Below are 26,442 nucleotides of genomic sequence, written 5' to 3'. Positions count from 1 at the left end.
ATTACTTACTTTTTTTAAATACCCAGACGGCATCAATAATAGTCCCTTAGTTACTAAATTACTGTCTTTTAATAATTTGTCACAGTGCTCATTTCAATTTCTGATTCTATGCTTCATTGAGATTCTAAACAGGTAAATATTTTAATCAGATTTTCATTACAGACATTATACTGCTAACACATTGTGCTTTCCACTTAGGTCATGTATTCAACAGGTTAGCAGAGATGGCCGTGCTTAATTAAATCCAGCAGTACATTTGGGCCAGAGGACCTAGTATAATTAGCAACAGCACATCACTGTAACTTAAATGCATCCCTATGAGTTCATTTGTTGAAAAAAAGTACTGGCCCATGTATAATCATTTAGGAACCAATGGTTTTTTGGTTGCAAAAGTAAATAAATCCATTGCAATATACTTAAAACAAAAATCACAATTATGGAAGACCTGTTCTGTCACCAAAGTGCAAAGAGAAGAACATTACTTGTCTCGACTTGATCTCATCTTGACCCTGATCCATATCTCAGGGAGATGTTTATTGAATATCAGGGAAAGACATCCACACTACTAGTGCATAGTCGACCCAAGGTCTGGAGACCTAAAGGAGCTTTGAAGTATTGTCCTGAGCATTTAAGGTTAAGGTGACTAATGCTGCTTGGTTGCTCATCTACTTAGAGCTGGACAAAAAAAAAGACTTTTGGACTGTCGCTTTAATAGGGATGTTTCATGCAGTTCTTCGAATATAAACTGAAGAGATGGTATAATTGCTTAACTATTCCAAAAGAATCCCACTAGAACTCTGAAAAATTAATGAGCATCAGTGCTATGGAGGAAAAAGCCTTAGAATGTGTTTGAGATGGTTTTCAGGAGCAATATGTTGAAGAACTAATAAGGGCATGGACAGTTTTAGATCTATAATTACCAAATGTGAAAAGGTTAATGTATAATGTTGTTGCAACAAAACCTTTAGGGAATAGTAATAGCTTGAAAGAGATGTAGGTCAATTTGAAGCTGGTGTCTTAAAAATAAAAACAAGGGAAATTATGAAGATATGAAGTAGAAGGTGGTTGCGATGTATTTGACAAATACATCAAAATATTAAATAGACAAAGCTCAAATATAAAAAATAAGTTTGGTTTTCAAATAACATTCAATATTTTAAGGCAAAAAAAAGTTGAAGTAAGAGTTAACACAGTGTGGAGCTGGAGGAACACAGCAGACCAGGCAGCATCAGAGAAGCAGGAAGGCTAATGTTTCAGGTTGGGGCCTTTCTTCATAAATCCTCCTGGACACCATCCCAAGGCTCCTAACCTCTAAAAATGACCTCAGGTGAAACAAGGGATGTTAAAGATAGTTTAACATCAAAGGAAGAGACTTCAGAAAAGTCTGAAGAAGGATCTCCAAGCTTGAAATGTTCACTCTGCTTTCTGTCTACAAATGCTGTAAGACCTATTGCGTTTCTGTAGCAATTTATGTTTCTGTTTCAGATCTTCAGCATTTGCAGTTCTTTGTTTTGAGCTAAATAATTAAGAGATTGTGAAACTGAAGGAAATTAGTATGAATAAAAATGCAGTATTAGGAGAGATCAATGGGAGTGAAGGGCGACAAATCCCTGGAACTACACCTCAGAGCGCTGAAAGAGAAACCTACAAAAATCTTGCGTGCATTGGTGATCTTCTTTCAAAGTTGTATTAATTCTGCATTGGTGCCTGCCAATTGGAAAGTTGTGAATGTAACCCCACTGTTTAAGGAAGGAGGAAGAGAGAATACAGTGAACTAGAAAACTCTTAGTCTGTCACAGGAGTAGGGAAAATACTAGAATCTATGATAAAGGATGTGATAACTGGATTTCAGAAATAGCTGTGTGTTTGGACAGAGTCAAAATGAATTTATGATGGGGGAATCAAATTTAACAAATGTGGTAGATGTTAATTGAAGATTTTACTGGCAGAGTCAATGAGGGTAAACCAGTGGATTTGGCGCACTTGGATCTTCAGATGACTTTTGATAAAGGTTCTCACTGGAGATTAGTAAAACAGGAGCACATGATGAGAACTTAGCAAGGATTGAAGGCTATTTAACAGAGCAGGGAATAAGCGTGAACAGATCATGGAATATTGGCAGGCTGTAACCAGTAGGGTGCCACAAGGATCAGGGTTGGGCCCCATTTGCATTGCGATCTAGAGGCCAATTGTGATATTTATAAGTTTTTGGAGGATATAAAATGCTGTAGGACTGAGAGCTATTAGAAGGATGCTAGCGGATTTAACAGGATATAGACAGGCTGAGTGAGTGGGTGAGAACACAGAAACTGGAATACAATCTGGACAGTGAAAATTATCCACTTTGGTCAAAGGAATCAAGTGAAGAGTTTTCTTTTAAATGGTAAGAGATTGGACAATGTTGATGTCCAAAGGGGCCTAGCTGTCTTTGTTCATAAATCATTGAAAACCATCACACAAGTGTAACTAACAATCTGAAGGCAAATGTTACATTAAGTCTTTATCACAAGAGGATTTGAGTCCAGGAGCAAACTGATGGGATTGTTCCTGCAGTCTCAGGGGCAGTCTTGATAACATGCCTAAGCATATAGTGTCCATACAAGGAGTAGATGCAGAAAGGATATTTGTCCTAGATGTGGGGTCTAGAAACAGAGGACACTGTCTCAGAAAGAAAGTAAACCATTTAGGGCTGAGACGAGGAGGAACTCCTTCACTCAGAATGAGGTAAATCTTTGGAAGGCTGAGGAAGTTCAGTCATTATGTAAGTTCAAGTCAGAAATTGATAGATTTTAAGCTACTAAGGACAACAAGGGGTATGGAATAGGTGAGTGTATGAGGGAGATGATTGGCCATGACCTAGAGTGACACAGCAGGTTCGAGGGTTGAATGACCTACTCATGCTTCTTGCTTCTTAACTCATGGCAGAAATGCACTGGAATAGCTGTAAATTCTGTTGGTAACTAGAAATATACCTATAGTTCAATTATAAAATAAAAATCTGTTTGGAATATTCTGTAAAATATACAGCTCAGAAGCAGGTAATTTGGCCCAACTAATCCATTCCTACTTCTTATTCCTGTGTTAACAATCTGCACAAGAGTCTTCACCTAAAGGCATTTCTCCTGCACTCATTTTAAAACAAGTATTAACCTATAGTTGTTGCCTGGAGGAATCAGGGGAATCTGGGTGAGAGTATTCTATACAAGGGTTCTATAAAATGTATACCATATTATATTTTGTTGTGTTTTGAAGAGCAATTTAGTGAATTGTAGAACATTTAACAATGGATTCTTTCAATATGCTAGTCTTCCTGCTCCTTGTCATTACTGTGGTGGCCAGGGATCATACACATGACATAGAGCATGCCAGCAGGAGAAATATAGAATGATGGATAAGGTGTGGATGATTGCCAAACCCAGATGAACTTGATCCTTTTTTAGGCTTAATTCACTGAGAGCTACAGTGCATTTTACTGGATTTAAAACATTGGCACTGTCTAAAGAAAACAGTAGCAAATATATTTTCTACTTATGTTATTTAACATAAACCTTCATTAATGAATGACTTTTTAAAAAATCATTCAATTATTAACTTTAACCATGCAATTTAGTTAAACCACTTTGTCCACAAAAGGAATGAAGAGGGAATTATAGCTGACAATACAAAAAAAATGAATTATTTAATATTGATGGTAACTCAGAGTTCCACAACTGGTGAGTCCAATTGTCATGTGATGGGCACGTTTCCTTGTTTGAACCTGAGTGTGTGTAATTGCTTCATGAAGGTTGGTATGACTAAGCTATAGATTAGAGGCTCGGAGTGTAATGCAGAGTGGTGAAGTCTTAAATAGAAGAGCTGGAACTTGTGGAAATGTAGAAACTCAGTGTGAGGAAGAACGGAACATGAATGTTTGTGAGGGATAAACTAGATCAACAAGATGAGCCTGCAATGCACACTACCAGGTGTGATCTTTGTTGTCTTGCACCTTGATCTGAAAGAGAAACATGCAATGTATAGAAACTGATTGCCACCCAGACCTAGCAGGGAATAATGGATGACTAGAGGCATTGAGATCAGAGATAACAGGAACTGCAGATGCTGGAAAATACGAGATAACAAAGTGTGGAGCTGGATGAACACAGCAGGCCAAGCAGCATAAGGCATAGAAAGTTGAGATCAAGTGAATCTCTTGAAGAGTAAGTGGGGAGTGGGGACTATGCTAACAAGGGATTTCAGGAGGGTAAAAGGGGATATGAGATAGCCTTGACAGATAAGGTTAAGGAGAATTCAAAAGATTTTACAAATACAGTAAGGCCAAAAGAGCAACAAGGGAGAGAATAGGACCCTTAAAAATCAACAATGTGTGAAACTGCAGGAGATGGGAGAGAGGCTAAATGAACATTTTGGATCAGTATTTACAGTGGAGAAAGACTTGGAGGCTAGGGAACTTGGGGAATAAATATGATATCTTGAAAACAGTCCGCATTACAGACAGGAGGTGCTGAAGGTCTTACAAAGCATAAAGGTAGACGAACCTTCAGGACCTGATCACGTGGTTCCTAGAATATTGTAGGAATCTAGGGAAGAAATTGTGATGCCCTAGCAGAGATATTTGTGTCATCTGCAGCTATGGGTAAGGTGCCAGGAGGCTGGAGGGTGGCTAATGTTGTGCATTTTCTTAAGAAAAGCTGCAAGGAGAAGCTTGGGAACTATAGACCAGTGAGTCTGACGTCAGCTGTGGATATAATGTTGGAGGGGAGTCTGGAATTTACATGCATTTGGAAAGGCAAGAACTGATTAGGGATAGCCTCCGTGACTTTGTGTGTGTGAAATTATGTGTCACAAAATTAATTGAATCTTTTGAGGATGTGACCATGAAGATAGTTGAAGGCAGAGTGGTAGACATTATCCACATGAACTTTACCACGGCTTTGACCAGGTTCACCATGGTAATCTGGTTGGTAAAGTTAGATTGCACGGAGTGCTAGCCAACTGAATACAAAATTGGCTTGACAGTAGGAGACGGGGGTGGTGATGGAGGGTTGTTTGTTGGACTGGGCTTCTGTGGACAGTGGTGTCCTGCAGGGATCAGTGTTGGGTCCACTGTTGTTTATCATTTATATGAATGATTTGGGTGAGAATATCGGAAGCATAGTTAGTAAGTTTGCGGATGACTTCAAAATTGATAGTATAGTGGATATTGAAGAAAGTTATCTTAGAGTACAATGGGATCTTGATCAGCTGGGCCAGTGGGCTGGCAAGTGGCAAATGGAGTTTAATTTGATAAATGCGAGGTGTTGTATTTTGGTAAGACAAGCAAGGGCAGGACTTACACAGTTAATGGTACGACCCTGGTGTGTGTTGTCGATTAGAGAGTCCTGGGGGTTCAAGTAAGTAGTTTCTTGAAAGTAGCATCATAAGTAGATAGGGTGGTGAAGAAGGCATTTGGCATGCTTGCCTTCATTGGTCAGAGCATTGACTATGGGAGTCAGGATGTCAAGTTGCATTTGTACACAATGTTGGTAAGGCCACCTTGGAGAATATGTTGCAATTCAGGTCAGCCTGCTCTAGGGAGGATGTTATTAAATTGGACACGGTTCAGAAAATATTTACACAATGTTGCTGGGGCTGGAATGTTCAAGCTAAAAGGAGAAGCTGGGACTTTTTCCCCTGGAATGTAGGATGTTGAAGGGTGATGTGATAAAGGTTTATAAAATCATCAGGGGAATAAATGAGGTGAATTGGAAGGATCTTTTCCCTTATGTATGAAAGTTCAAAACTAGAGGGCATAATTTTAAGTCGAGAGGAGAAAAATGAGGAGTAACTTTTTCGTACAGAGGATGGTTCATATATAAAATGAACTGGCAGTGCAGGTGGTAAATGCAGGCACGGTTACAACATTGGAAGGACATTTGGACAGGTACATGAATAAGAAAGGTTTACAGTGATATGGGCAAAACACAGGCAAATGAGATTAGTTTAGTTTGGGAAATTTAGTTGGATGGTTGAGTTGGAACAAAAGGTCTATTTCTGTGCTGTGTAACTCTATAACTTTAAAAGGCCACCTGACCAAGAAGGTGATATGGCAGCCCAGATAGTTAATGTGAGTGGTCAGTGAGGCAAGGCGTAAAAGGAAGAGACTGAAGAGGATCGCTAAAATGTTCGGAGAAGGATTAATTTGAGTAAAATTTGTACAATAACAGTGTGAAATGCAAGTTTATCTTGTGGCTTGGAATTTGTGGGTGAAATTTAGAGCAATGACTGACACAAACTTCCATTAGTCATAAAGAATAAAACAGTCCCATCCCCTTAATTCAAGTCCAGCTGTTATATTTTTAGAGTAAATTCACTGTGTAAAGTTACAACATTGCAATTAACATACATACTACAGATATAAATACAAACTAGGAGCAAGAGTAGATCATTCAACCCTTCAAGCCTGATCTGCTGTGGTTTCATTCTACGTACCTGGCGAGCCACAATAAGCTTAGACAGGCTTGTCATCAAAAATTTGTCTAACTTAAAAACATTCAACCATTCTGCCTCTACAGCTCTCTGTGGAAGAAAATTCTACATAATAATGACCCTCTGAGAGGTAAAACTTCTGCTCAATTCAGTTTTAAAGGAGCAATTCCTTATTTTGAAGCCATATCCCCTAGTTACAGTCTCTCCCACTAGACATTCCAGTGACAAGAGTTATTTTGCATAGATTAGCAGCTGCAAGAGAGGAAAGAGAAAACCAGGGGAAGATAAAACCACACTTTTTTATTGAGGATAAAACTTACTTGTCATTAAAGTATTTCATTCTTGCCACTGCATGAATGCTGGCTGGTATTAAAGGAAATCCTGAAAGAGAAGTTATTCAAAGTTAGTATGGACTCCTTGCACTTCAGAAGTTTTAATTCATAAGACTAGATCCTCAAGGGTCTCAGGCAGCACAGTGGCTCAGTGGTTAGCACTGCAGCCTCACAGCACCAGGGACCTGGGTTTGATTCCAGCCGCAGATGACTGTCTGTGCGGAGTTTGCACATTCTCCCTGCGTATACATGGGCTTCTGCTGGGTGCCCTGGTTTCCTCCAACAGTCCAAAGATGTGCAAATTTGATGGATTGGCCATGCTAAATTGATCATAGTGTCCGGGGGTGTGTAAGTTAGGTGGATTAGCCAGGGGAAATGCAGGGTTACAAGGAAAGAGTAGGGGCTGAGTCTGGGTGAGACACTCTTCAGAGAGTCAGTGTGGACTTATGATTTGGAGTTTTTCCCCACTGTAGGAATTTTATGAATAAAACTTGTCAGAAACACTCACCCCTGCCAATGCATGATAAAAAAAATCATATGCACTTTCCATCCACCAGTGGAAAATTCAAACAAAGAGATATAAGATTAAAGTTTTAAGAGAACATCAACTTCTAAGTAAATTATGAAAGAAAGCAAAAGAATTGTGAATGCTAGAAATTAGAAACAAAATAATAAATTCCTGGAAAAACTCTGCAAGTCAGGCAACATTTGTAGAGAGAAGACAAAATTAATGTTTCAGGCCTAGTGACCCTTCTTCAGAAAAGGGTTACTGGACCTAAAATGTTAGTTTACGTTATCTCCACAGATGCTGGCCGACCTACTGAGTTTGCCAGCAATTTCTGATTTTGTATCTAAATAAACTAATTGATTGAGAAAGATCACCAAACATCACAATAAATTTAGATATTAACACACTATGATTACCAATGCCATGCTTCGAGACATTTCAACATAGTCATTATCATAGAAACATAGAGTCATCTGCAAGGAAATTTAATGTAGTCACGGAAACCTGAACAGCGTAGTGCATGTTTGTGTGCCCTAGTCAGGTCTAGTGTGGGATCAAGTGATGTTTATATGCCCATTCTGAACACCAGGCATTCCTTTACCCTACATAGCTCATTTTAGTGCTGTACTGTTGCTGACCTCTTAAGGAGATGCCTGCTCTCTCCAGCAAGACGTAGTAGCCACAAACATGTATTTTGTCTAATTTCCCCCAATGTCAGAGGCACTCAGTATCACTACTTGGGCACTGAACTTGCCTCCTGACCAAGTGGCTTTTAGAAGAAAAAGCCAGAAACTATAGACCAGTGAGCCTGACATCGGTGCTGGACAAGTTGTCGGAGGTAATCCTCAATGACAGGATTCACATGTATTTGGAAAGGCAACGACTGATTAGAGATGGTCAACATGGCTTTGTGTGTGGGAAATCATGTCTCATGAATTTGACTGAGTTTTTTGAAGAAGTAACTAAAAGGATTGCAGAGCGGAAGACGAAATCTCTATGGACTTCAGTAACGCATTTGACAATGTTCCTCATGGTAAACTGGTTAGCAAGGTTAGATCACATGGAATGGAGGGAGAACCACCTATTTGGATATAGAACTGGCTCAAAGGTAGAAGGCAGAGGGTGCTGGTGGAGGGTTGCTTTTCACACTGGATGCCTGTGACCAGCAGTGTGCCACGAGGATTAGCGCTGGGTGCATTGCTTTACATCATTTATATAAATGATTTGGATGTGAACAGCGGAGGTATGGCTAGTAAATTTGCAGATGGCATCAAAATTAGAAGTATAGCGGACAGCAAAGAAGATTACATCAGACGACAATAGGATCTTGATCAGATGGGCCAGTGGACTGAGGAGTGGCAGTGGAGTTTAATTTAGATAAATGTGAGGTGCTGCGTTTTGGAAAGGCAAATCAGGCCAGTACTTATACACTTAATGGGAAGGTCCTGGGGAGTGTTGCTGAACAAAGAGACATTGGAGTGCAGGTTCATTGTTCCTTGAAAATGGAGTCACTGGTAGTTAGAATTGTAAGGGAGGTGTTTTGTATGCTTGCCTTTACTGGCCAGTGCTTTGTGTATAGGACTTGGGAGGTCAAGTTGCAGCTGTACAGGACATTATTAAGCCATATAGGAAGGATGTTGTGAAGCTTGAAAGGGTTCAGAAAAGATTTATAATGATATTGCCAGAGTTGGAGGGCTTGAGCTATGGCGAGAGGCTGAATAGACTGGGGCTACTTTCCCAGAGCATGTGAGGCTGAGGGGTGAACTGAAAGGAGTTTATAAAATTAGGAGGGGCATAGAGAGGATGGGGGAGGCCAAAAATAGAAGCCATAGGTTTAAAGTAATAGGGGAAGATTGAAAAGGGACCTAATGGGCAACTTTTTTCACACAGAAGTTGGTGCATGTATGGAATGAGCTGCCAGAGGAATTGGTGAAGACTGGTACAATTACAACCTTTAAAAGACATCTGGATGAGTATATGAGTCAGAGGGGCTTAGAAGGATATGAGCCAAATTGGAGTAAACTAGTTTTGAATTTCTGGTCAGCATGAATGAGTTGAAGGGTCTGTTTCTGTGCTGTATATTTCAATGACTCTATGAATGCAAAATTTGCAACGTAAGGGTGATAACTAAACAGTGGGATTGTTACAGAAATTTGTCACTGTTCGGATGCCAATGCCATGTTGAAAATTAAGTCCAAGGTGAATGAAATTCAAACAAATGCAAGACACATGAAAACAAGCTTTAGACTATAATCATTTTATGCTTTCTTCTTCTCTCTGTTATGAACTTGTTTTGTTTTTGTAAAAAAAAATTGCAATTATTTGTCTTGTTTTCCTTTTCCTGGAGCCTTGTCTGGTGTTGCGCTGCATTTTAACATCTTTAATTTTACATTTTTTGGCTGATTTCTGACTTTGCAACTCTTTCTTTTATATTTACTTTGTTCTTTTTTGCAGCATTGCCTTCCTTTCCTTTCAATTCTGTTCCTTTCTTCTTTCTTTCTCTCTGTCCTGTGTCCTTCCGTTCTTTTCTGCTGTACATTAAATTAGCAGTCACTCAATTTACCAGTCCTTGGTTACAGACCCTCTCTTCATGTTTGTATGCAGAAATGTCATAAGGCTCATAGAAATTTGCCAATTCCCAGTAATGTGATTTCTTCTGCTCCTTTCATCGGAAAAATAAGAAAAAGATAATCAAATATAATCAAATTTTAACTTGTCAGAAATAATACGTACCCCAACCCAGAAGATAATACCAGTGCAGATGTTGTTCCTCAGCAAATACAGCCACTACAATGAGTGTGTGCAAGTAGATCCCTTCACAAAGCATCCAAAAGTAATTGCAGCCCAACATGTACTGGAGAAAGAAGTGTAGCACTTTGCATCCCACCTGTGGAAGCAGTCATAATCTTGTTTTTAAAATTTGTTCATTCAAACAGAACAACAATTTCTATTGAATGCCTGCAGTAAGATTAGGATAAGCTATTGTGTCATTTTCACCTGCAGTTCTCTGGGAAAAAAAGAGGGATCAACATTCTTTTAAAGTTTTAAAACTATAAAAAATATTTTAAAGAAGGTATTTTGATATTGGTGGCTCATTTTAAGTCAACAAAATGCAATGCTCAAAAAAACTTCCAAACCTGTAAGCAAAATGTTAGATAACAAGGTGTAGAGCTGAATGAACACAGCAGGCGAAGCAGCACCAGAGGAGCAGGCAAACTGATGTTTCGGGGGCCTAGACCCTTCTTCAGAAAATGTTACTTCAGTGTTATTTATTATCAGGTTTCTGTAGAATAGATAGGCTGATATATATTAATTTTATTTGAAGCCATTGGTAAAGATATCCAGTTCAGGGCCCCATTAAATCCCCTAACCGCAATGTATCCTCCTTTCTGGTTCACGTGCGTGAACAGCAGCTATAAAAATCCACCAAAGCATTCACATCTGCTTGAAATAATTTAAATTATGGCTTGTCAACTCGTATTATGAACATACCAAAAATAGTAAAACACAGCATGAGAAAGGTACTACTGACAGGATAAATCATTTTGTCAAAAACAGCAATAATATAGCCTATTTTTTAATACACATTAGAGCTCCGACAATGTGGCACAGATGGTAATAACATTACTGAAGGGCCAGATTTTGAGTCTAACTGAAAAGTGACCATATATGTTCACTTTGACTGCAGCTCCATCTTTATTTAGGAACCTAATGAATTTAAAGTATGGTGAAATAATACTGGCATTGAGGCCAGTATCCCATCACAAAGTCACCTTTTTTTCACTTGTGCACAGTACACTGGTTACGGCCAGCCAGCTCGGAGCCAGTCGCCGGGAGATTCTCAACCTCCTGGTTATATTGGTCAGACAGGGCTTCCTGACTGGCTCAGGTTAACAACCCCAATCCACAATCTCGTAGTCAATGAGATCCACCTGGTTCAAGTCATGACATCCCTCTCTCACTAAGCCCAGCGGTGTACACCTGGTCTTTCTCTTGCAGCTTTGCCTATGGCGTTTTCACCCTAGGTCTGGTTTCCTGATTCGTACTCTGACATGGGTGGCATCTAGCAGACCATAGTCCGTCTCTTGGACCTGCAGCGTCTCAAGAGAGTTTCTTCCTCTTCTCCTGGTGGTAATGGTACCGAGGCTATATCCATCTCAGACTCTGTGGTTTCCTTGACACTAGATGGAACTTATGGTTTCTGATGAGCCTTTTGGCTGCTCTCAGGGGCTGGGTATGTTTTGTTCCTGCTCCGTTTGCATTGTAACAGCTTGTTGCAATGATTCATGTGTTTCTTCAGGACTATATCACCAACTTGAACTTTGTAAGTCACAAGAACTGACCTTGCATCAACCTCGTCCTGTACCTATACAGGGCCATTTCCATTGTTCTGGGGACCAAACTTCATCCCCTGAATTCAGTTTTCTCTCTCACTTAGAGGAGGCATGTGACTGACTCTGGTGTTCCTGCTGCCATTTCACTCTCCCCCTCCCTAGGTGGGGGTGTATCAGGTCTAACCTGGTGTAAAGTCCTCTCCCCATCAGCAACTCAGCCGGAGCTATCCCCGTTGTTGCTTGTGGGATGGTCCCATAATCGAACAGGAACCAGAACAGTTTGATATCGACTAACACTGTAGGCTGCTTCTTTAATCCTGTCTTCAAATTTTGGACTGTTGTTTCCACCAGACCATTGGACGATGGATGGTATGGAGTTGTACTTACATACCGAATACCATTTGAATTCAACTTTCCTCCAAATCTGTCATGTAATCTGAAATAACTGCACAGAGGCCAGAATCCCATCACCAAGTCACTCTTTATTCACTTGTGCGCAGTACACTGGCCAGTTAGCTCAAAGTCAGTCCCCAGAACTGAGCAGATTCTAAATGTCCTGGTTATATTGGTCAGCCAGGGCTCCCTGATGGGCCCAGGTTAACAACCCCAATCAAGGTCCTTATAATCAATGAGATCCACCTGGTTCCATCACTATACATGATTTGTTTTCATTTGTTAAAATATTAGGTAGAATACAAGATACCTCAGGTGGAATCTTGAAAAGACAATGAGTCTCAGCTACTGACTGGAAAACATGCAATGCTATGTTGCCCTTTCTTTGGGAAGGCAATTCAGGCAGTAAGGTAGCTTCAGGTGCTTCACCAGAATAAAGGCCCTGGGGGAAAAGCAACTCACTGTGAACTATCAGCCAATCAGAGCCTTGATGTTTTTATTTCAAAAAATACTTTATTTATAAAAATATCTTTATGTACATTCTACTCTACAGCAGTTTGTTTCTGCACAGTCTTTGCATATTGAGAACAAACAAACATTGGCCTTTAACTTTCCAGACAGTACCCCAACAACCCAAAGGCATTTCTTACTTATACAGCATATTATTTACACATATCTGCAGTACTGGGAGGGTCTGATGACTGAATAGGGTCCTATTGTACTTTGGTAGAAAGGCCTTAGATGGTATTTTCTCCCTACTGTGGCCTTGGTAGCAACTGCCCCAAGCTTTTGTGTGCCTCTCAGGACTAAGCTCTGGACTGTGGAATGTGCCAGTCTGCAACACTTGGTCAAGGCCAACTCCTTTCTCTGGAAGGCCAACAAGTTTTGGGAATACCAAGTAGCTGTCTTTCATGAGTTGATGGTCTTCCAGGCGCAGTTGATGTTTCTCTTGGTGCGCATCCCCAGGGACCAAACCGTAGAGCAGAGTCCTGTGCCAGAGAGCTGCTCAGGACGAACCTTGACAGAAACCACTGCATCTTTTTCCAAACCTTCTTAGTAAAGGCACATTCCTGAAGGAGATGTGTAACAGTCTCTTCCTCCAGCAGTCACTTCGAGGGAAACATCCAGTCATGCAAAGAGTTTGGGTGCACATGAAGGATCTCACAGGTAGTGCCTTTCTCACCACAAGCCAAGTGATATCCTGGTTCTTGTTGTGAAGTTCTGGTGATGAGGTATTCTGCCAAATGACTTTGACAATCTCCTATGGGAACAACTCAACAGGGTCCACATTCTCTTCTTCCCGCACGGTCTCAAAGAAGCTATGTGCTGATCACTTCTTGATGGAATTTTTTTATTCATTTGTGGGATGTGGGTGTCGCTGGCTGGCCAGCATTTGTTCGATCCCTAGTTGCCCTTAAGAATGTGGTGATCAGCTGTCTGCTTGAACCGCTGCAGGGCCACCTCCTATAGGTTGGCCCATAATGCCGTTATGGATGAATTTATCCCAGCGACAGTGAAGGAACAGCGGTATATTTCCAAGTCAGGATGATGACTGGATTGGAGGGGAACTTGCAGGTGGTGGTGTTCCTATGTGTCTGCTGCCCTTATCCTTGTAATTGGAAGTGCTCATGTGTTTGGAAGGTCTAAGGATGTTTGGTGAATTTCTGCATTGCATCTGTGAATGGTACACACTGCTGCTATTAAGCGTCAGTGGTAGAGGGAGTGGATATTTATGGATATGATGCCAATAAAGTATGCTACTTTGACCTGGAATGCGTACAGCTTTTTGAGTGTTGTGGAGTTGCATCTATCCAGGCAAGTGGGGAATATTTCATTACACTCCTGACTTGTGCCTCATAGATGATGGACAGATTTTGGAGGGTCAGGAGGTGAGTTTATAGCCACAGTATTCCTTGCCTCCAACCTGCTCTTGTGGCCACTGTATTTATGTGGTGATTCCTGATGTGTTTCTGGTCAAAGGAACCTCTAGGACGCTGATAACGGGGCATTTGACTTGTGGTCGAAGGTGTCTTTTTTGCAAATTTCTCCATGACGTACAAGTGATATGGAGTGGTCCACCTACTTGGGATATTCTGCAACAATGAGGCCAGTCCTGTCCTCTGCCAACACAGGGTCTGGTAGAACGTCAGTGCATAGTGACACCTGATGTTTGCATACTGAGGGTCGACATGCTACCTGATGCAACCACACATAAAAGTGGCCATCACATTCTTTCGCCCTTTATCCAGAGTTTAGTACATGGTCTCTCTGCAGAAACAGTCCATCCTAGGCAGCCCGATGATGTGGAAGATGGCTTGGGTGACTGCAACAGTGTAGGTTCAGGGAATGGGCCAGACCTGTGTCACGTACAACAGAGATGATGCCTCACAGCTGACGACAAAGTTTTTACCTGCAATGAAGAAGGAGCACTGCTCCCAACATCCCAGTTTCTGCATTGCCTTGGCAATGCATTCCTGTCAAGATTTGCACATGCTGTGGCCCCTGTGAACCATATTCCCAGCACTTTCAGGTAACCTGTCCGGACGGTAAAGGGGATAAAGGATCCATCAGCCCATTTCTCAAAGAACAAGATCTTTCTATTGCCTCAATTTACTTTGGCTCCAATGGCCAGTTCAAACTGGTTGCGCTTATGCTTCTGCACACTGACAGCAGATCTGTTCAGAAATTGTTGATGTCATCCATGTAAAGAGAGGCCTTGACACGTAAGCCTTTGCTGCCTGGAATACTCATCGCTCTCAGGCTCACATCCTTCCTGATGGGTTTGTCAAAAGGCCCCAAACAACACACAAACCAAGCATGAGAGAGTGGGCAGTCCTGCCTGAGCCCAGATCTGACTGGGAAGATTGCTCATTCTCACATACTGTTAGAGACTGCATTACAATGTTGGTGTAGAGCAGTTGGACCCAATTGCAGATTCCCTCCCCAAAGCCCATTTTGGAGAGCATGTCCCGCATGTCGGTGTGCAATATCCTGTGAAAGGCACTCTCCAGGTACAGGCTGATGAGGTAGGCATTCACCCACCTCACCCCACCCCCCCACCCCCAACAGCCCCCCCACACCTCCGCACCACCTCGCTCCCCCACCGCCCTGCCCCGGCCTGTATGTAGCTGATGGTATCCCTGAGGAGCACAAGGATCTCAGAGATTGTGGTGCCCAGTACTGCAGAAGTTTGGTTGTTGGTTAGTCACAGATCCCAGAGCAGATCTGACTCAGTTGATGATGACCTTAAAATGTATTTTATGATCTGCGTTCAGCAGTGAGATTGGTCGCGAATTTCTAATGTCCTCCCTCTCCCACTTCCGCTTGTAGATGAGGATGATGACACCTTTCTTCATGGAGTCACACACATGCCACCTGCCAGAAACATACTGTCATACACCTCCAGCGGGTCCTGGCCAATCAAGTTCCATAGAGTTCATTGCAACTTGGCCAGTAAGCTATTGCTTCCGGGAGTTTTTTTCTTTTCTAAGGACTCAAGGGCCTTGGTCACCTCATCCATCTATATCGGCTGGTCCAAACTGTCCCACATGCTGTCATCTAAGACCTTTGTGATAGAGGACAGGAACGACTGGGAGACTACTGCACTGTCTGTGGGTTTCATGTTATTTGCAGAGTAGTTTAGTTCCATTTTCGCTTGGTTTGCATCAAATTTCTCTTGTATTCCGGACGTGATTGTGTCTGATTTTACCAATCTAGTGGTTTAGAGGCAATTCACTTGTTTCCTAATAATTGTTACTTTGGTTGTGTGTTGGATTCAGATCAGGTGTGTGTGTGTGTGTGTGTGTGTGTCTGTGTAGCAGTGGAATACATCCAGCCCAAGTGATGTGACCGTCTGGCCTGTCTGCATCCATGAAACAAATAGAACCAAATAGAAACAGATGGAAATCTTATTCCCTGTAATCAAATATCTAGCTTCCAACATCAACAATAAAGTTACTTAAAATATATGTCCCTTTATGCTACTTATTCCCTGAAACACACTTTCCAGTTTCATTTTTTGAAAAACAACAATCCTAAATTTGCTTAGTTGTGACATGAGATTTTGTTGTTCCATGAAAACACTTCTGCATTTTTGTTGAGCTACTTATAATTAAACACAAAAATATTTCTATCTGCAGCTTGTGAAATGTCATCATCTGAAAAAATTGTCTTGATTCCACATCTCTTCCCTTCAGTTTTGCTGCCAGGTTAATTTCAGGCTGGATTAAATTACTAGCTGACATTTAAGACAAATGATTTCAATTGAACTGACAGATAACTATGCTGTGAATGCCCTTTTATCATTAACAGCATAGCAGGGATGTAAATTTCCAAAGTTAATGTAGCTTGCAGTCAGAGTTCAAGAAAGTGTCACAAGATTTAGAGACATGTAGTTAAAGGCTAAAGGACTATCGCTGGGAGTATACCATTATTACTTAAGCTGAGGGTAATTTATCCCTTTTGTATAATTTTCTAATCTTACTGTATACTTGTCAGTTATGAAATTGGAGTTACCTTTCCCAAGTTGTCAGCTTTATATCTGCTTTAAATTAGCAATGATGATGAGCAGTAGAATGTATTAATATATTCATGAGTACTGCAAACACTCTTCAAGCCAACACAAGTCTAAATTGCTTCTTAAGTAAATGTTTTTTAAAAGAGATTTCTGGAAGAATTATTTATATTGTATGTTCCCCAACTTTTTACTCTCCCACCTAGATTTACTGTTTTCTTTCATCCGCTTATTTGGGTTGTGATGGAGCCAGCAGGCCTCTCTGACATGTGACCTGTTCCAAGTTACTTAATGAGCAGCCAACAGGAGACACCTGTTACGGAACAAAGTGTTTTTGCTCCAAGTTAGAACAATATCAGAAAACATTAAATCCGTTGTTCTCGAGCACAACTGAGTTGATGAATTGTACAAAGGGCAGGTTGATCTGTAACTTTAAGAGAACTGCGTAAATGATCTTCGCTTTGTAACATTTCCATGACTCCTCCCCAGTTCCCAATCTAATGTGAAGCCCTTCGCTACGTGGGTTTCAGCTCAGCAAGTTCCATGCCACATCTGAGTACAGGAAGCTGGTCACCATGTGATACACCAGGTGTGAAGGGCTCTGAGGAAGATTTACATTTCACCTCCTCTAAACCTCTGATTTTTTTTGTTTAATCATTATCGCACACTATTTACTTGTGATTTTACTCAGGCTGAAGTTAATAGAACATTTTCCACTTTAAGAACCCTGGCTCAGTTTGAAGTGCTTTGAGGTCAAATGCAGGCATAAGAGAGATGGCATAATACAACTCTTCCCTCCAAACATTAGCAAGGAACTAGGCATGTACAACAGTGGAAAAGTCTCTGCAGTCTAACAGGCTTGCCCATTCACTAGCTGGCGTCAATTACAAGGTTGTTGTTGAAGGTGGATGAAACCACAATTCAAAGGGGAGAAGAGGTTTTCCGTATATCTGGGGTATCATTCATATTTGTGCTGTTTCCACATCCAACTTAAGCATGTTTAGTAAATGTACCTTTGTAATTTCGACCCGCAAGTTTTACAGCCATGGCTACTCTAAGGTGTGCTTGTTAGGCTTCATCCAATTCGTGTTTTCTTGAATTCCCTGAATGATAACAAGCGCCAGCACTGACTAACTCAGAAACAGAAACAGTGGGCATATTTTTAAAAATGTGTTTTCCAACTGTGGAGGCAAGGGGTTGAGGTGGCAACTCACCAGCTCATCAAGGGCTGATGGGCAGACCCAGGGCGAGCATCACAAACTATCACAAACTTTGATATTGGTATTATTGGTTGGTGGGTTGCCCATCAGAAGCCAGCAGCTTTTTAGTCCTTGACGTCCACCAATTGAGGGCTACATCTTGGGGAAGTCACTAGCAGGAAGGCAAAGCATCTTATTGTCTTATCATGGATTGAATGTCTTAGGGAGGGAGGTGTGCTAGGAGTGTTGGTGGCAAGGTAAGGTGTTAACTTTTGGAGACCACCATTGTGCCCCATCCCTGTGCTAAGTGATATGTTTGACTACTCCAACCCAGCAGGCAGCTCATCTTGTTTTCCCCTCAGGTTGTTTCCCACCCCCCCCCCCCCCCCACCCCCGATTCAAAATAGCCACCAGCCCCTGACAGCTGCCGACTCAGCCAGATCAGGCTTCTCAGCGGTACCAGCAGGAATGGGGAGTCACTTCTGAGGTAGGCAGGGGCCCTGTAGCTCAGCAGATAGGCCAAAGACTTTTAGCACCTTGCAAGTGATGTAGAGCAAACCCTCAGAGATAACAGCCAGCACTGTGAGGACGGCTCTTCCTTGGCCACTGTGCTTTAATAAACAATTATTCAAACTGTTGCTTGGAGCCCACTTTCATTTAGCTGATGGCTTCCTCGCATAGCTGGAGAAAAAGCAATCTACTGTTGGAAAAATGACAAAGGCCTTGATAAAAATCACCGCGGATAAAATCTTTACGCATTTAAATTAGTCACCAATCGCCTTGGGAAGGCTTCTATGATCCTTTTCACACTGTCAACAAGATTCCCCAGGAACTGCACATAGTCAGGAGCCAATCAGGTATTCCTTCCCACATGTTATTATATCCTCATGCCCCATATCTCTTCTGCTGTGGGCCGGTAAAATTCTGCCCAGCGTGCGCATTTCATCAGTAGTTAAACACCGCCATGGTCTTCAACTAATTATGATAGCTCAGATGTCTTAAGCTAGGGATAAGCATAGTTGCTCTCTTCTGTTACTGCCATCAATGATATCCTTTCTGAAGCCCTGTGATCAGGATGGTACACAGGATTCTGCCAGTAGCTGCACCAGTGGCCTGTACATACTTCATATCTCTTTTTAAGATTTGTGTTTCATTTTTCTGGTTGTGTATTTTCAAAAATCCCATTTCTCCAGCTGCTCTGCTGCACAATTATTAGATGAGATCTTTGTCAATCCTTAAAGGCCCCTTTCCTGCTATAGCTGGAATCATGTTGTTGATTTTTTTCTTATTCTTCGTATCATTAGTGTTCTGGAGAAGTGTCCCATATAGCAGTCAGAACATTAACTTTGTTCCTGTTTCCACAAATGTTTCCAGATTTGCTGAAAGTCTCCTACATTCTCTGTTTTTATTTCATTACCGTACACTTGAGCTCATTAAATGGTGTTTGTGGTTCATGAACTTGCTTCATCAGCTTGTTCAGATTGAATGTGGTTTGTCACTTCCATATTTGTATCTCTATTTATTACCCAAGCTGGTTTCCTTTCTCTCCCCAATTTCAAGTCAGTAAATGTACAGTAAGTGGCACTGAGCACTAGGAACACAATAGGAACACCTGCCCTTTGTACACCACTGTATCCACAATTACCTTTAATTGACTTTTATTCTGCATAGAATCTTGCCTCTTTTCTAATGCCACATTTTCATTTTCACCACTTCCAAATGAAATACAATTTTAAAAATTTCCAGAGCTGTTGCCTTGTTGATGAAAATCACAATCATATTGTAATAATAGTGAACTAAAAGTGGAAATTTCAATCACGTGTGGCTTTCCTCAGCCTCGGCTGATGCCATACAATAATACCATACACACCCTTCTAGAGTTTAGTGGGAGATTTGATTATGTGATTTGATCAGACATCCCCCTACTGAAGTATGATAATATTTTGCAATATAACAACAGCCGTAAGAAATAGGAGGGGATATGGTAAGTTAGAACTAAATTCTACCAAAACTTAGCGTCAATTTTGGCGAATTTCATGGAGAGTTTTCTCCGTGGGTTCGAACATGTTATCTCTCTTAATCTTCCATTGCTCGTCCCCAGTTGCATGCACCCTGCCTTTGCGGTATCCTGCTCTTGCTATCATGCATTCAATAATGGCAGGAGGACTTGCCGCTGCTCGGTCCTCCCAAGGTTCACAATGCAGGCACGATGTTTAAAACACAGCCGTGCACTAGGTCAAGCGCAATAAGACACGGTGCACATAGCAGCTCGAGAATTGAAAAGAAAATATTTGGAGGTCACATAGATTGCACTTAATTGCAAATACAAGCTCACATTTATTAAGGTATTGTTATTTTACATCAACGCCTGTCTGAGTGACTGTCATGGTAACTTCTGCGACGAGAGTCAAGTTAGGCTACTCATCCTTAGCAATATACCTTGTTGGAACCCTGATTAAGAGACTGCTGCTCTTTCCATAATATCTTCTCTGTTCGACGTGGGACCATCACATGCTTTTCGATAGGTACCACTTACATTTCAAGCAACAACAAACTTACAGTCAATGAATAATAACTTTGTGGAATGGTGGCTCAGTGGTTAGCAAAGCAGCCTCATGGTACCAGGGACCTGGGTTTGATTTCAGCCTTGGGTGACTGTCTGTCTGGAATTTGCACATTCTGCTTGTGTCTGTGTATCTTTGCTCCGGTTTCCTCCCACAGGCCAGAAGATTTGCAGATTTAGATGGATTGGCTATGCTAAATTGCTCAGAGGAGGGTGGGTCTGGGTGGAATACTTCTTTGGAGGGCTGGTGTGGATTTGATGGGCCAAATGGCTTGCTTCCACACAAAAGGGATTCTGTGAAACTCCGTTCTATTCTATATCTATGAGGACTATGTGTGTGTTAAGTGTGTCTAGCTTGTTGAGCTCAGTGCTATGCGGTTGTATCACACTGAGAATGATTGTCATCCTGACAATTGACGTCTTCTTTGGAAAACTGCTGCCACTCTCCCATTTCTTAAGTGTCTATCAACTCCAGTGATTCCCTGTTCCAGTTGCGCAGTGAACTCCATGCTACGAAAATATGACATGCTCTTTCTGGACTGCACTGCAAGGCCATGCCACAGCAATCCAAGCATCAGGACCTCATCCTCAGGAGGTCTATTGACTGCTTTATGTTGGCTCTGGTGGAAGAATGGGTAGCTTATTATCTACGTTTGGCCTCTGTGGGTTGTGTAACCACGATTACAGAGGGTGGCTCTTGTCAGCCAGTATCCAATCTAAAAGCCATTAAGTGCTTGGAACTAAGCAGGAACACAAGAGTTTTCACAAATATATGCAGCTTCCAGGCTATATGGTGGCGAGTACCAAGATGTGGTGCTGATTATCAAAGATGGATTTTACATTGATGCAATGGAGCTTTTTTTTCTTGATGAAGGATGTTGCAGTGTGATATGGCACTCTCACAACATATTCTTAGGAATGTCATCAAAAACCTTTAACATTACACACAAGTGATGGTTTAGCATAATCCTTGGTACAATGGGACAGGGAGGACACCACAAGAAGGGACATGACATGCTTCTATTTTAGCTTTGAAATTATTCTGATGTATGCAGAACAAGCTTTGCCATGAAAATACATAAGGAGTTTGTTAGTGCAGTAGACTTACTGAAATCTTGTGTACCTATCACACACTACACATCACTGAAGGAAGGTACCCACTTAACTCTTTTATTTACATCTTAATGGACAAACATCAGCCTCTGAGTGCTGGCCTATCGGCTTAGCCAGCTATCAGTTGCAGCAGCCCCTATCAAAGCCAAAGAGGTTGGGAGCACTTCTCAAGCAGTGACCCATGACTTCTACTGAACAGAGATAATGGGAACTGCAGATGCTGGAGAATCCAAGATAATAAAGTGTGGAACTGGATGAACACAGCAGGCCAAGCAGCATCTCAGGAGCACAAAAGCTGACGTTTCGGGCGTAGACCCTTCATCAGAGAGGGGGATGGGGAGAGGGTTCTGGAATAAATAGGGAGAGAGGACGAGGCGGACCGAAGATGGACAGAAAAGAAGATAGGTGGAGAGGAGAGTAGAGGTGGGAGGTAGGGAGGGGATAGGTCAGTCCAGGGAAGACAGACAGGTCAAGGAGGTGGGATGAGGTGGGAGGTAGGAAATAGAGGTGCGGCTTGAGGTGGGAGGAATGGATGGGTGAGAGGAAGAACAGGTGAGGGAAGCAGGGACAGGCTGGGCTGGTTTTGGGATGCAGTGGGGGGATGCAGTTTCTATTGCTGCTCTTTTCTTCTGGACTTGAGAAAACTTGTATGTGAGACAATCTGTTTTATTGATTTTGCCTTTGCCAAAGTTCTGTTAATTCAATATTATTATATTAGAACAGTAGCTATTTAGTAATTAAATAATCTATTATTCTAGAAGTTTTTTAATCGCGTTAAGCTTGTAGCAATTCTTTTTATTGTTTGTGTTTTAACTATCAGGTAAGAATAAAGTGTTTTGCATAAAGCTGAGTTGTGTAACCAATTAAATTGCATCTGGAATACAGCACCTTATATTTGACTTTAAATCAGAAAAATTTCGAATCTCGGCTATCTCATTGATATATTTGAAGGGGGCTTGGTGTAGTCCATAATAAAAGAAACTTTGGATTCCCTGCTCTGGGCAAATGGGGGATGAACCAAGGCGAAGTGACAAACGATGAGGATCTGTGAGTGCACTTTTGTTGTTGACAAATGCAAGATAGTGTGAGGTACGATGCATGCATAATGATGAGGTGCCCATGTTGGACTGAGTTGGACAAGGACAGAAATCACGTGACACCAGGTTTATTTGAAAACACAAGCTTTCAGATTCTCGATCCTTCTTCAGGTGTTAGTGAGAGAAATAGTATCAGACACAGAATTCATAAGTAAAAGATTGAAGTTTCACGCGATTGATGAGGATGTACGAAACAAATCTAAGATGCTGTTAGAGATAATGGGAACTGCAGATGCTGGAGAATTCCAAGATAATAAAATGTGAGGCTGGATGAACACAGCAGGCCAAGCAGCATCTCAGGAGCACAAAAGCTGACGTTTCGGGCCTAGACCCTTCATCAGAGAGGGGGATGGGGAGAGGCAACTGGAATAAATAGGGAGAGAGGGGGAGGCGGACCGAAGATGGAGAGTAAAGAAGATAGGTGGAGAGAGTATAGGTGGGGAGGTAGGGAGGGGATAGGTCAGTCCAGGGAAGACGGACAAGTCAAGGAGGTGGGATGAGGTTAGTAGGTAGATGGGGGTGCGGCTTGAGGTGGGAGGAAGGGATGGGTGAGAGGAAGAAACGGTTAGGGAGGCAGAGACAGGTTGGACTGGTTTTGGGATGCAGTGGGTGGGGGGGAAGAGCTGGGCTGTTTGTGTGGTGCAGTGGGGGGAGGGGACGAACTGGGCTGGTTTAGGGATGCAGTAGGGGAAGGGGAGATTTTGAAACTGGTGAAGTCCACATTGATACCACTAGGCTGCAGGGTTCCCAGGTGGAATATGAGTTGCTGTTCCTGCAACCTTCGGGTGGCATCATTGTGGCAGTGCAGGAGGCCCATGATGGACATGTCATCTAGAGAATGGGAGGGGGAGTGGAAATGGTTTGCGACTGGGAGGTGCAGTTGTTTGTTGCGAACTGAGCGGAGGTGTTCTGCAAAGCGGTCTCCAAACCTCCGCTTGGTTTCCCCAATGTAGAGGTAGCCACACCGGGTACAGTGGATGCAGTATACCACATTGGCAGATGTGCAGGTGAACCTCTGCTTAATGTGGAATGTCATCTTGGGGCCTGCGATAGGGGTGAGGGAGGAGGTGTGGGGGCAAGTGTAGCATTTCCTGTGGTTGCAGGGGAAGGTGCCGGGTTTGGTGGGGTTGGAGGGCAGTGTGGAGCGAACAAGGGAGTCACGGAGAGAGTGGTCTCTCCGGAAAGCAGACAGGGGTGGGGATGGAAAAATGTCTTGTGTGGTGTGGTCGGATTGTAAATGGCGAAAGTGTCGGAGGATGATGCGTTGTATCCGGAGGTTGGTAGGGTGGTGTGTGAGAACGAGGGGGATCCTCTTAGGGCAGTTGTGGCGGGGGCGGGGTGTGAGGGATGTGTTGCGGGAAATACGGGTGACGCGGTCAAGGGCGTTCTCGATCACTGTGGGGGGAAAGTTGCGGTCCTTGAAGAACTTGGACATCTGGGATGTGCGGGAGTGGAATGTCTTATCGTGGGAGCAGATGCGGCGGAGGCGGAGGAATTGAGAATAGGGGATGGAATTTTTGCAGGAGGGTGGGTGGGAGGAGGTGTATTCTAGGTAGCTGTGGGAGTCGGTGGGCTTGAAATGGACATCAGTTACAAGCTGGTTGCCTGAGATGGAGACTGAAAGGTCCAGGAAGGTGAGGGATCTGCTGGAGATGGCCCAGGTGAACTGAAGGTTGGGGTGGAAGGTATTGGTGAAGTGGATGAACTGTTCGAGCTCCTCTGGGGAGCAAGAGGCGGCGCCGATACAGTCATCAATGTACCGGAGGAAGAGGTGGGGTTTGGGGCCTGTGTAGGTGCGGAAGAGGGACTGTTCCATGTAACCTACAAAGAGGCAGGCATAGCTGGGGCCCATGCCGGTGGCCATGGCCACCCCCTTAGTCTGTAGGAAGTGGGAGGAGTCAAAAGAGAAGTTGTTGAGAGTGAGGACGAGTTCAGCTAGGCGGATGAGAGTGTCGGTGGAGGGGGACTGGTCGGGCCTGCGGGACAGGAAGAAGCGGAGGGCCTTGAGGCCATCTGCATGCGGAATGCAGGTGTATAGGGACTGGACGTCCATGGTGAATATGAGGTGTTGGGGGCCAGGGAATTGGAAGTCCTGGAGGAGGTGGAGGGCGTGGGTGGTGTCACGGACGTAGGTGGGGAGTTCCTGGACCAAAGGGGAGAAAATGGTGTCCAGATAGGTGGAGATGAGTTCGGTGGGGCAGGAGCAGGCTGAGACGATGGGTCGACCAGGGCAGGCAGGTTTGTGGATTTTGGGAAGGAGATAGAAACGGGCCGTGCGGGGTTGGGGAACAATGAGGTTGGAGGCTGTGGGTGGGAGGTCCCCTGAGGTGATGAGGTCGTGAATGTTGTTGGAGATGATGGTTTGGTGCTCGGGTGTGGGCTCATGATCGAGGGGGCGGTAGAAGGTGGTGTCGGAGAGTTGGCGTCTGGCCTCGGCGATGTAGAGGTCAGTGCGCCATACTACCACTGCGCCACCCTTGTCTGCGGGTTTGAAGGTGAGGTTGGGGTTGGAGCGGAGGGCTGCCCGTTCTGCGGGGGAGAGGTTGGAGTGGGTGAGAGATGTGGAGAGGTTGAGGCGGTTAATGTCTCGACGGCAGTTGGAGATGAAGAGGTCGAGGGAGGGTAGGAGGCCTGGGGGTGGTGTCCAGGAGGAGGACTTGTGTTGGAAGCGGGTGAAGGGGTCAGTGGAAGGAGGGTTAGGTTCCCGGTTGAAGAAGTAGGCATGGAGGCGAAGACGGCGGAAAAACTGCTCTATGTCCAACCCTGACTGGTATTCGTTGATGTGTGGTTGTAGGGGGACAAAGGTGAGCCCCTTACTAAGGACTGACCGTTCGTCCTCAGTCAGTGGGAGGCCTGGGGGGATGGTGAAGATGCGGCAGGGCTCAGTGTGGCTGTCTTCTCTGGGGTTGCTGGCTGTGGAGGTTGTGGGCGGAGCGATGAGGTCGTCGGCCGTGGGCAGGGTTCCGTCGGCCGTGGGCGGGGTTCCGTCGGCGTCGGCCGTGGGCGGGGTTCCGTCGGTGGTTGGAGTATCGGGCTGTGCGGCAGGAGCTGCGGTGAGGGTGGTGTGTGAGGTGTTGTACCTGGAAGTGGAGGTGGTGACTGCAGCAGCGGTTCCGGAAGTTCTGTGGCCGGCGGAGGCGGATGTGAAGTCATCCGTGGGGTCTCGGGCCGTGTCCTCATGGTCAATGGCGGCGGGTGCATGGTGGGGGAGGGGCAGGGACAGAGTCGGGATTTGGGAGGCGCAGGAATCCTCTTGTGGGTGGCAGGGGCCAGTGAGTTGGTTGTACTTACGATTTTTGGTGTCCAGTAAAGCTGAGTGGAACTGGGTGTTCAGTCTGTGGATCCTGCGGAGGATAAAAAACAGCAGGGGTCCTTTGCAGGTCTGGGAGAGGGAGGCTCTGAGCTGGGGCAGGCTGGATTGCAGTGTGTGGAGGTGCCGGCGCATGGCTGCGACTGTCTGTTTCAGGACTCGCAGGGAGAAACGTTTCTGAAGGGTCTGAATATTCTGGGTGTAGAGGTGGTCACGGTTGGGCCCAAGCCCCAAGATGACATTCCACATTAAGCAGAGGTTCACCTGCACATCTGCCAATGTGGTATACTGCATCCACTGTACCCGGTGTGGCATCCTCTACATTGGGGAAACCAAGCGGAGGCTTGGAGACCGCTTTGCAGAACACCTCCGCTCAGTTCGCAACAAACAACTGCACCTCCCAGTCGCAAACCATTTCCACTCCCCCTCCCATTCTCTAGATGACATGTCCATCATGGGCCTCATGCACTGCCACAATGATGCCACCTGAAGGTTGCAGGAACAGCAACTCATATTCCGCCTGGAAACCCTGCAGCCTAATGGTATCAATGTGGACTTCACCAGTTTCAAAATCTCCCCTTCCCCTACTGCATCCCTAAACCAGCCCAGTTCGTC

The 26,442-nt window shown here is 43.7% G+C and overlaps 1 protein-coding gene across 3 annotated transcripts in view; it reads right to left on the bottom strand.

The window, feature by feature from the left end:
- The window catches only part of calcr (calcitonin receptor), a 288,663-nt gene that overhangs the window by 28,359 nt on the left and 233,862 nt on the right, over nt 1-26,442 (bottom strand). For all 3 annotated transcript variants that reach the window (XM_059655195.1, XM_048523649.2, XM_048523658.2), the window contains 2 exons: nt 10,039-10,192; nt 6,786-6,846 (listed from right to left, as the gene is read on the bottom strand). In XM_059655195.1, the coding sequence (XP_059511178.1) occupies nt 6,786-6,846; nt 10,039-10,192 (215 nt within the window). The remainder of the gene's footprint in view (nt 1-6,785; nt 6,847-10,038; nt 10,193-26,442) is intronic.

Source organism: Stegostoma tigrinum, chromosome 2, assembly GCF_030684315.1.
Source record: "Stegostoma tigrinum isolate sSteTig4 chromosome 2, sSteTig4.hap1, whole genome shotgun sequence".
In the NCBI taxonomy this organism is placed as follows: Eukaryota; Metazoa; Chordata; class Chondrichthyes; order Orectolobiformes; family Stegostomatidae; genus Stegostoma; species Stegostoma tigrinum.
This window is presented reverse-complemented; position numbering and strand designations above follow the sequence as displayed.